Source organism: Rhinoraja longicauda, chromosome 23 (assembly GCF_053455715.1).
Source record: "Rhinoraja longicauda isolate Sanriku21f chromosome 23, sRhiLon1.1, whole genome shotgun sequence".
In the NCBI taxonomy this organism is placed as follows: Eukaryota; Metazoa; Chordata; class Chondrichthyes; order Rajiformes; family Arhynchobatidae; genus Rhinoraja; species Rhinoraja longicauda.
Genome location: NC_135975.1, coordinates 15,640,754 through 15,652,969, shown reverse-complemented (window position 1 = coordinate 15,652,969; position 12,216 = coordinate 15,640,754). Strand labels below are relative to the sequence as shown.

At 41.0% G+C, this 12,216-nt stretch overlaps 1 protein-coding gene across 11 annotated transcripts in view; it reads left to right on the top strand.

Moving 5' to 3' along the window:
* sema3c (sema domain, immunoglobulin domain (Ig), short basic domain, secreted, (semaphorin) 3C) overlaps positions 1–12,216 on the top strand; it is a 206,937-nt gene that overhangs the window by 166,990 nt on the left and 27,731 nt on the right. For all 11 annotated transcript variants that reach the window (XM_078419759.1, XM_078419755.1, XM_078419752.1 and 8 more), the window contains 5 exons: positions 4,618–4,778; positions 5,347–5,409; positions 6,722–6,841; positions 11,051–11,141; positions 11,232–11,351. In XM_078419759.1, coding sequence (XP_078275885.1) covers positions 4,618–4,778; positions 5,347–5,409; positions 6,722–6,841; positions 11,051–11,141; positions 11,232–11,351 — 555 coding nt within the window. The remainder of the gene's footprint in view (positions 1–4,617; positions 4,779–5,346; positions 5,410–6,721; positions 6,842–11,050; positions 11,142–11,231; positions 11,352–12,216) is intronic.

The following is a 12,216-nucleotide window of genomic DNA, read 5'->3' as shown; positions in this document are numbered from 1 at the left end:
ATATGCATTTTTTTTCATGGTATGTCTCTCAATCTTGCAATTTATTGCCTCTAATTTCTATCCCATACCCCCTCTCAAGTGTTTTCCTTCATCTGGACAAAGATGACCTTGAGGCACAAGATCGATTTTTTATTTACTGGTCCAGTAGCCTGAAGCTGGAGATCAAACAGCAAATGATGTGTTCTCTCTGCCCGAGGGTGTTTCCCCTGGCTCAGTCAATCACCAAATCCAACCATCTGACTAGGAACTGAGGGAATGAACCCTTTGTGCTGAACAGATCAGGGGGGCTGCATGTATAATATGTGCAACATGAATTTTACTGTGCAGTTGCATATGTAACAAAGAAAGCATTATTGACTATTGATTGACTATTGACTGTTAGCTCCATGTTGTGACCAACAGCATTGAAACTGAGGTTCCTCAACATATTTATACATGTGAAAGCCAAAGAAACATCACAAAATCCTAAAGTCCAACCCAAACTCTCTTGCTGCATTTTCTTAATGCACATTTGTTTTATTTAGACTGTGATATAACAGAGTTTAATCTGTAATTCCACAGCTTCGGTTTCAGGTTGGCTGCATCAGACATTTCAGGAAGTGGAAAGCAGGTTGGATCCATTTCAGACAAGGATCCGCACTAACGGTTCATTTTCTCAATTGACCGCTGCTGTGTTTAAAAACCTATTCCATAAAAACTGGGACTGCATGCTGACAGCTGGATAACATGTTCACCCTGGTCTATTATGGATGATGGTATGATCATTCTGTTACTTCTAACTGGAAATTTATTTTGCCTGTTAGGTCTGTGATAGGAAATTGTAATTGTGTCCAACGAGTTTCCCGAGAAGGCTAATACACTGCAGCTGGATTTTTGCACGGCCTCCAAAAAATATGAATTAGATGTTTCTCCTTGCCCTTTTTCTCCCTAGAGTTCCATTTCAAAACCAAGATCATTTTTAATTTGTTGATTTGCTTGAATGTTTTCATATGCCGATATGATCAGGGAGAGCCATAAACTTGGAGAAATGTTCAATGAGTGGGAATGATAGAACAGATAGAACCAGTCAATTTCTTCACCTAGATCTTCTGCAGATATGAGCAGTATAATTTCAGCATCAGTGTGGAATATTTTACTTTGCATCAACTCTTTAGTAAAGGTTTAAATTGAACCACTGTTCTGAGATTACCCTTGACATATTGAACCAAGAAGAAACTTTTAAGGAAAAACTTCAATAGAATGTGCTTCTCATTCTATGATCAGCCCTCATCACCCTGTTTACAAATTCACCGTCTGTGTCAGCACAAAGTCACCCAATTTGTGAGTACTTAAAGGTTACTCCCATGGAAGATAACTTGTGGAAGTATCAAAAAGTCATGAATTGTACATGGTTTATTATTTAATCTTGGAATAGATAACAACAACCCAATGAAATCTAGTAAAATCTACCGAATCCCGAAAAAAAGACTTCCACTGATTTGATGCCAAGTACATATCGGGTCAACTTTCTCCGAGAGGACGATCCTAATGATCATTTTAAAGGAGAAAAAAGAGGTAGAAGCAGAGAGATTTACTGAACGGAACATCGTTGGGTTGGAAATGATATAATTTACGATACGATATGATGTGATATGATAAAACTTTATTCATCCCCGGAGGGAAATTGGTCTGCTGACAGTCACACTACACAAGGTACACAAAAACTTGAAATTAAAAGTGAAAACAAAAAGAAAAAGACAAGCGACTGTTGGCTGGCTGCCGTGTGCACAGCGCCTTCACCGGAACAAATGACAAAACAAACAAACAAACACAGACTTATCCCCAGGGCAGAGGATTATACACTATAGTCCTCCCCCACACCCACCCTCTCGGGTCCCCCTTTGTTCTTCCACTGTCCCTCACAGCGGTCCCCCTACGCTGAGTCCTCCATTGTCTTCCCCTCCCCCTCACACTCATCGACTGCGAAGCCCACCGCCACTGAGGTTCCCGTTGCCGCTGAGGCTGCCGCCGCCGCTGAGGCCCCACTGCCGCCGAGGTTCCCGCTGCCGCTGCCGAGGCACCTGCTGCCACCGGCGAGTCTCCCGCCATTGCCGAGGCACCCGCTGCCGCCACCGAGACTCCCATCGCTGCCACCGCTGAGGCTCCTTCAGCCCAGACAGACCACACCGGCTGGATTCTCCGCAGTCCCTGGAAGGCCTGTGGGGCAAGTCGGGCCTACCGGGGTGCGTTCCGGACTTCGGTCGTCATTCTGGTCGGAGGTGGCACGGTTGTTCAGCGGGTGGCTCGGATCCACGCGGCTCCCTGGGACAATCCCGCCATGCGCACATGGAGAGAGGCTTTGAGTGGGTTTAAAACCAAATACAAGTTTTGAAATGGAGGTGGAGAAAATGGAAGGTCTTGCTATTATCTAATTTTTCTTAGATACAGAAAGAAGTATCAAAGGATTGAAAAGTGATAAATATGACATCCTTGTTCAAGAACGTGTGTCTTGGTTTTCCATGCAACTGCTGGCCAATCAGTTCAACTTTGTTGATAAATAATATTCTGGGAATAATAATCAGGGAAAAAAATAATAGGTAGTTAATTGATTGAGGAGAGTGAGAACAGATTTGTAAAAGACAGATCATGTTCTACTAATCCAATTGATTCATTTGATGAAGAAAGATAGAGACATTAAGAGTGGAATGAGATGGATATTTTCCAAATGGAATTTAGGGAAACATTTGACACATCACAACATAAAAGACATAAAAATGGAGGCTCATGAAATAGACTCGAGAAACATGAGGCTCAAGAAATTGTCCTTTGTAGGTTTAGTTTAAAATTTGGCTTAAGAACAGAAAGCAGCAAATTGTGGTAAATGGGTACGTTTCACTGATGGAAGTGAGTGATATTCTCTAAAGTTTAGTGCCAGGAGTGTGGTTTTGTTTATATACCTAAAATTATTTGGATATTGGAATTCAGAATAAAACTTCAAAATTTGCCAACGATATCAAACCTGGTGCAAAGAATATGAGATATTTTACAGGATCTTGGGTGGTAGTATTGCACATAAAAGCAGCAAAGTCAGACTGAAACTTTATAAAGCACTGTTTAAGCCATAACTAGAATATTGCATCCAGTTCTGATCCCCACACTGTACAACAGATGTGAAGAAATTGGACAGAATGCAAATGAGGTTGACCGGAAATGTTCCAGGATTGAGAGATGGTTGCTGCAAGGTTAATTGAGAGGAACTGAGATTGTTGTCCACGGAGCAAGAGAGGATAAAGACACATCTGATAGAGATTTGATTCAAAATTGCAACAGGATTAGACAAATCAGATTATGAAAAGACGTTCCCATTAAGTGCTGATGTAAGGACAGGGAGGCACAGATTTATAGACTTCAAGAGATCGGAGGAGATACTGGGTTTTTGTTTTCTACGCAACAAGTGGTGATGTCTAGGAACTTGCTGCCAAGAAAGGTGGTGGAAACAGAGATGAAGAGTGATGAACTGCACTAGTACTGGAGGAAAATCTGAGACATAGCCCTGCAGGACAGAGTGGGAGAGTGAAACTGACTGGGCGGCACTGCGGCACTGTGGCGCAGCGGTGGAGTTGCTGCCTTACAGCGCTTGCAGAGCCAGAGATGCGGGTTTGATCCCAACTACAGTTGCTGTTTGTGCAGAGTTTGTACAGTATGTTCTCCCCAACCGTGTGGGTTTTCTCCGAGATCTTTAGTTTCCTCCCACACTCCAAAGATGTACAGGCTTGTAGGTTATTTGGCTTGGGTTTGTATACTTGGTATGTGTAAATTGTCCCTAGTATGTGTAGGATAGTGTTAGTGTGCGGGGATCACTGGTCGGCGTGGACTCAGTGGGCCGAAGGGCCTGTTTCTGCGCTGTATCTCTAAACTAAACTAAACTGGACTGTACTGTTCAGCTGTGTGCCAGCAAAGAGTCGGAGTACCAAATGACCTCTTTCAGTGCCCTATTGATGTTGTGTGCAGTTCACTAGTCCAGCAGAATACAGATGGACTGTTTAACACAGACACAGCCACAAAGCATGAGTTGTACGACTCAGCAGGTCAATTATTGCAGATTAACTCTTCCTTCTATTTCAGCAAAATATGTTCTATCACATGCTGGAATAGTTTGCTAAGTGTTGCCTCTTTAACGCAGTGAATGTAAGTGGCTATTTTGCATTGAGTAGATTTCTCCACCAGGGAGGTTTGAAGGTTGATCACTGAACTACGTTGAACCCCTAAGATTGGACTGTAGTGCTTGAAGCCAATGGAAACTGGTGGCTAAAGAGCTCTGAGTTGTTGCTAAGGCTCCGTGGTTAGAGACAGCCCAGGAAGACAAATGGGTATGATGAGTAGTGGGATCAGGGCATCAGTCTTGCTAGCCTTGCCCTTCAGGAAATTTCACCTGATCCAGAGCTTTAAATTGGATGAGCAGGTGAAAAATGTTGCAACATCCCTGATGAAGAAGAGGTGGCCTTAGTTGTAACCCATGCCATGTAACTGCTTCTTGAAGTTTGCTAATGAATCCTATTTCATATTTTATTTCATAACAAAGAATCCAGTACAGCAATTGTCTCAACTAATAACCACATACCTGTTTTCCTTTCACAGAGCTGAAAGCCACTCATACATCTCAGCTTTACAGTCTGTCCTCGAATCCTTTGGATTATCGCATCCTACTCATGGATGAAGATCAAGACCGCCTGTATTTAGGCTGCAAAGATTACATCCTGTCTCTCAATGTAAACAACATCAGCCAGAGTCCCCTTGCTGTAAGTTTCATCTCCTGAAGATTTTCTTGATGATGGAAATGATTTTTGCTTCATACTATTATGATAAGGTTTCTTTCTGCTCTTTGCTAAAAGTGTTGTAGCTCCAAATATTGTCTGGGACACTCAGTGATGTGTCCAGTCACACTGGTCTTCAGTGTTGTTACAACAAGCTTTCTCTCTTGTTTTCCCATTGGTTTAATTTTCCCATTGGTGCAGCCAAACCAAAAAAATTCAGAAGCAGTTTGTGAAGAGATTCCAAGCTATAATCATGTCAGCACATACACGATGTATTAAAAACTGAATTATCTTCCATACAAACTGACAATAAAAGTTTGATTAACAAAAGGGCCCAAAGAGGATCAAATCTAACAGCTGTGAAGTCATCGTTCTATTTTCGATTGTGTGAACAGAAAGACGTTCTAGCCTGTTCCTCCAACAATCTTTCCATTGCCATAAGACACAAACAGCCGACAATAAGCAGACTGTTGACTGCAATGCTTACTGTATTTACTGTGTCCCTGAATTGTTTTAACAGTGTGTTGAAATTTTGCATTATATCTTTCTTCAGGTTCACTGGCCAGCATCAAGCAATAAAGTGGATGAATGCAAAATGGCTGGCAAGGATCCAAATGTAAGTAGCAAATGTTTAGATTCTCCATGTAATGATGAATATTTTTTTTGACAGACACGGAGTTGCTTCGAATTACAACATGGAATTGGCCCGTTTAGCTCAACCAGTCCATGTCAATATTTGTCCTCCACACGAGCAGTCATTCTAATCCCATGTGTCTATTCCAATCTTTTATTATTCCACTTTCCTTCAATGACCTGTCATATGCTTAAATGTCAGCAGGGTCTCTACTTCACTCACTAAATCTCGTCCTGAATTCCACAGTCTCTCAACCTTCTGTGTAAATATACTTCTCCTGCTCCTTTCCTTAAATCTCTTCCAGTTAATTTTGTGCACATAATATATCCCTTGTTCTATGTTCCTCGACCTTGAGAGGCAATCAATTTCAGTTCACATGTGATATCTGTTCTTAGTTTGAAACAGGTTGGTCAGATTACCTGTCCACCACTTTGTTCTAGTGAAAATTGATCCATGTTTTTCTGAGTTTTTTTGTATTGCTTCAAACAAGCAACACCCTAATGAATATATTCTGTACCCTTAAAATTGTGTTAACCTACTTTGTCTATTATGGAATGCCACACATATCACAATGGTGATCTTGATGAGATTTGATGGAGATTCACTACAACACATTAACTTCAAATTTCCACGGTTCTGGTCATAAAGCACAAATTACCCACTGGGGAATCTGTTTTAGCTTCTTATGAACCTGATGCTGCAAATCCTCTTCTCTTGTATATCATTGCAACAGATGTTAAGCTGACTGGCCTGTAATTACCTGGGTGAGCTTGATCTGCAAAGACCCCTCTCCAACCTTTCATCACATTTACATTCTCCATGCAAACATCTGCTTTCTTGTCCCTTGGATTTTGTTATACCTCATGTCTTTCAGATGAACTAACATCTCTATTATTTCTTTTAATGTATTTATAATATTAAGTTCCGGACTTATCTCTTCCCCGGATTATTCCCTTTGTAAACTCTGACACAAAACACCTGTAAAATATTTTTAACAAAAATGACTTGGCGAAGTGAATAATGTGTAGGTCATCTGAAATGAAAACAACTATATTGTGGTTGATTGGGAGCACAGTCAGTATGAGGTCAATGGAAATAAATCTCCCAATTGAACAAAGACTAATAACAATATCCAGAGATCACTCACCGTGTTTAAAAATTCTCATATTTGCCATACAGAATCGTTTAGTTTGTGACTCCCTGTTGGTGAAAATGTATTTTCCTTTGATTCAAATGTAAATTGGTGATTGCTTGTTCATGAATAACGATTATTTACTTTCTCACATCTTTACAGGACGGTTGTGGTAACTTTGTACGCGTTATACAAGTGTACAACCGGACGCATCTCTTTGTATGCGGTAGTGGTGCATTTAGCCCTGTCTGCACATACATCAACAGGGGTCGCAAATCTGAGGTTCGTGTTATACCACTGATAAAGTAGACATATATAACGTGTGCAGACAGTTGTATTGAGTCCACAACAGGCTAAAGAAATGTTGCATGCTAATCCTTGTAGTTTTACTGTTATGGATTCAATTTTCCGAATTTTTCCAGTACCTCTGGAAGACTTTCACTTATGCTTTGTCTTGTCTTCCAAAAATATCTAAACACTTCAAAAGGTCAATTCTTGAATTGTACAGTTACTGTTTAATGTAAGGGAAAGCTATTTGCCGACATGTTGTGCAATGTGTTCAATAATTTGAGGGTTGTAGGGGAAAGTGATAGGTAGACACAAAATGCTGGAGTAACTCGGCAGGTCAGGCTGCATCTCTGGTGACGTTTCAGGTCGAGACCCTTCTTCAGATAGTTGACGAAAAACAGTGAAATAGGAATTTGGCTCGTCTGTTTTTTGTAGATAGCATCTAAAGCACAGAGGCAGAGTTGTAAAGCACAGGGGCAGACCCTTCAACCCATGCTAACCAATGTACTTATCAATGCTATTCCTATTCATCCATCTTTGTTCCGGAGCCTTGTATCTTAGTGATTCAAATACTGTTCCAGATGCTTTGTATGTATTGTGAAGGTTCCTGCCTCCAACACCTCTTCATGCAATGTGTCCCAGATCCCTACCTATCTGTATGTGTGAGGAGTGGGAGATCTTTCCTTAGATCCCCTCTAAACCTCCTACCTCTCAACTTATACCCATGCTCTCTTGTTATAAATACTCCCACCTTGGAAAAAAAAATCTGTTTATCTATGCTATCTTTCCCCCTTATAATTTTGTAAACCTCTATCAGGTCACTCCTCAGTCTCATCCACTCCACCACTCCAAAGAAAATAGGCCCAGCCTTTTCCAGTCCTTACATCTGAAACGTTCCAATCCAGGCAATATCCTGGCGAATCTCTTCTGCATTTCCTCTAGCACAATCCCATCCTGCCGATAGTGTGGTGACTCGAACTGGTACACAATATACTCCAACTGTGGCCTGCAGGTACATTTGATAAAGTTCTAGCATTATGGCCCTGCTGTTACATTCTCAGTTCAGTTCAGCTTTAGTTTATTTTATTGAGCTTATTTTTAGTTTATTCTATGCCACATCAGAAGCATAAGGTCATAAGACACAGGAGCAGAATTAGACCATTTGGCCCCTTGAATGTGCTCCACCATTTGAGCATTGCTGATCAATCTGAAGTATCCCATATACCTTCTTCACCAGCCTGTCTACCTGCGCTGTCACCTTCAGGGATCTATGGCCTTTTTCCAATATCCTCCTGACTGCTGATGTAAGACTCACTGTCCTGTGATTAACCGGCTTATCCCTTCCGCCATTTGTGAATAAAGGAAACACATTTGATATGCCCCAGTCATCTATCATTCACCTGTGACTCGTGAAGGTGCAAAAATCTCATGCAAGGTCCCACCCTCCCTTATCTCCCATATTAGTATTGGAAACATTTAAGCAAACTCTTGGGATTTATCTAATTTTTATGTTCTCCTTGACATCTAACATTTCTCCTTTCTTACTGCTATATCACTGACCCTCTCCCTGAAATTTCCATCTAGCATATCTTTTCTCTTAGTGAACACAGATAGGAAATATTCATTTAGGACCACCCATATCCCCGGCTCAGCACGCAGATTGCCCTTTTGGTCACTAAAGGGGCCTATTCTTTTTCTAGTTACCCTCTTGCTCCTGATGAGTTTACAAAATGTCTTGGAATTCTCCTTCATCTTTCTGCACCTCTTTACCCTTTTGGTTTCTTCTTAAATTACTCACCTATTCTTTTCAAGGGCCTCTGCTGCTTTTACCCATGATACCTGCATAGGCTTCCTTATTTTCTATCATCAAATCTTCGATCACTCTTGACTTCAATGAACGTCATCCCTACTGTTCATGCTGTAGAAAACATGTTTGCCTTGATCTTTCACTATCTGACTTTTAAAATATTAACTCATTGGATATATTATAGAAATTGTTAAAAGATTCCTAATGTACCAGTAAAATTTAGAGCCATTATTCTAGGAAATACCAGTTGTGTTAATACAAAATTAATTTATTCTGTTAATTTAAATTATCTTCTTTTCTTCATTGTGGTGATACTTCAACATAATGAGCTTTCTCAATTTACCACTTGAAACCAATCTCTAGCCCATTCCAACCATAGTGTTACTGATAGCACAAGAAGGACTATCGTTCAACAGTGCATACCAAGGATTCTCTGGAAGCACTGTTCTTATTTTCTTATCATGTATTTGTGCCTTATCCTTTCAAATGGTTGTTCCATCTGAGACATGAGTTATGCAATGTCTGACCAATCTCAGATTATTTAACAGGACATGGAAACATAAAACATTTGGTGCAAAAGATAAATATGACATTTTTATTTATTTAAGGCTGGCTACTTAGACAAATGGTACACTTAAAAACTAAAACTGCTGAAGAGATAGTGGTAAAGAGATGGAGTGCCAGGCACCTTGGGGTCAAATTGCAACAGATACTTATTGTATGCAGTAACAGCCGATTGAGCAATTAACGTTACCAAGAGCCTTCATGCCTCCAGCCCAGAAGCAAAATACATTTTGATAGCTCTTGGTGTCAAGCCTGCAGAAATAAATTCTGGTAAATGATTTGCACAATTTGATGAAAAATTGCACCTAGCTGCTGAGGCACCAGAAAAAAAGCAGATCAAGAGAATTATTGCCTTTGTTCTCATCCCTGATGGTATCTGCGCATTGTACTTTATTACAGCATTAATATTTAATATATTACAGCATTGATTTTCACCACATGTAAACTATTCCTCATGTTCTCCATAGATAATGAAAATGGGTTATGTCAGCTTCAAGTGTCTTCACCCAGCTCTACTTCAAAAGAGTGAACTTTTAAATATGCGTTGAAATCACAAACCCTCCTCTCCATCCCCTCTAGAGGCTCTTCAAATCTAGGAGCTAATATTATGACGTGGTAGAAATGTATCTACAAGTGCCATCAATTGGATGAACCCAAAAGATATCTGATCAGACATTCTGTTGGATCATTTTTGAAGTGTTTCTAAAATAGAAATTAAACCATTTCCAAACCTAAACCTGGGGCCACACTCCTGCTTTAGGCTTGCTAGCAGAGGCTGGTCTGGGACGGATGGAGCAAGTGCTAACCTGTCTCACTCTGCTTCCCACTGCGATAACTGGAGACACCAGCTCAAGATGAGGATGTCTTTGCTTTTTTTAAAACCATTCCTGTGGGCCGTAAAAGATTAGGAGTGCTGGCCTGTGATTCTCATCTCTGTCTGGTCATCTCCACCAAAACTGTAGCAGTTCCTGCCTCAATCCTTCTACTTCCTCTGAAGTTTGAGGAGATTCAGTATGTTGCTGAATACTCTTATCAGATTTCTCCAGGTGTACGGTGGAGGGCATACTGGCTGGTTGCATCATGGCCTGGTGCAGTAATTTGAATGCTCAAGAACAAAGGAAGCTGCAAGAAGTGGTGGACAAAGCATGGTCCATCACGGGTACTGACCTCCCACCATCAAGGGGAAAACAGGTGGCACTGTCGCAAGAAGGCAGCTATTACCATCAATGACCCACATCGCTATATCCACTCTTCTCACTGATACCTTTGGGAAGAATGTGGAGGAGCCTGCAAACCATTACCTCCAGGAACAGCAGTTTCCCATCAACTATCAGGCTCTTGAACCGCCGTGCACAACCCAAACCACAACCCTCCCTCAGCATTAAAGTACTATGGACTTTGCACTGCTAAGAATGCACTACATACTTTAGCTTGCACTATCATGATCCAGTTTATCTAGAATAACTGACAATTTATTATACATTCATTTGTTGTGTTGTTGCAATTAATGTGCCTGCAAAGCTGCTGCAAGTAGGAATTTTATTGTTCAAGTCCCAGTGCATACAGCAATTAAACATTCTTGACTCTTGACTGTTCCACCCTTCCCCTGCCACTCCATCCTCAGCAGCCGTCTGGGGAGGAACGCAAGACTTAGTTCACATTCAGAAGGTGAGAAGGACCCGGTAGGAGCTACCACAGATACTAATGACGGGACCTGAGAACCCCTCTTAGTTTGTACTTGGTTTCTACCTGAATCTCATACTAACTAACTGCAGGCCACACATTTTAACTGATAACAATGAGTCACCTCCCTGTCCCATTTTATTTTTCAGGATCAAATATTTATGATTGAATCAAAAAACGAGTCGGGAAAGGGCCGCTGCTCATTTAACCCTCAGGTTGACACGGTGTCCTTTATGATCAGTGAGTAGAGAAAATAGAAAGACAACCGTATCTTTCAAAGAATACAATTCAACTATACAGTACTTCTAATTGTGTCGCTTTCTTCTTCAGATGAAGAGTTATTTTCAGGAGTGTACATCGACTTCATGGGTACTGATGCGGCAATATTCCGCAGTCTAACAAAAAGAAACAGCATAAGGACAGACCAGCACAACTCCAAGTGGTTAAGTGGTGGGTATCCTTAACTAGGGCCCATTCATTACAAACTAGACACAAAATGCTGGAGCAACTCAGCGTAACAGGCAGCATCACTCGATAGAAGGAATGGGTGACGTTTCAGGTCGAGTCCCTTCTTCAGACTGAGAGACAGGGGAGAGGGAGACACAGAGATAAGGAAGGGTAAGATGGAAAACGCGACCTCAAGGGAGATGAGGGTCAAGGAAAATGTAGAATAGATCATTGTTAACTAGGAGAAGATGACAACAAAGCATACAGAGATAAAATTTAATCAGGGGGAAAGTCAGACTGGTCAGAAAACTGGGAAGGGGGAGGGATGGAGAGAGAGGGTGGGCAAGGTGGGGAAGTTAGAAGTCAATATTTATACAGCTGGGGTGTAAGCTGCCCAAGCGACATATGAGGTGGGATATGTCAGTTACGTGGTTGTGTTTAATCATCTATAGGCACCAACCCACAGATAATACCTGTAATGCTTGTTATAACTAGGTCAGGTTCTCTTTGAATTTTCGCAATACATCATTGATCTCCACCCAGGAATGTTTCTCCTGTTGTTCATAATATAAAACCTGAAGAGAAGAGATATTACTTGGTTGAAATGTCCAATTTAGTTATTTTTGGCTTAAGAAACTAAGCTGAAGTTGCATTATTAAGGAAAAAAATCAGAGAATGACTGAGCTTCGAGTGATGATGTTCCTGGATATGCTGACACACGGAACTGTTTGTTAAGCTTTATTAATGGTCACTTCAATTGAATAGATTAAATTGAACCATTATTTGGATCACTATGGTGTTCTTTACAAAGTATTTCAGCAGAGCTCATTCATTAGCACCTCTCGTGTTTGAGAGGATAGATTGTAGG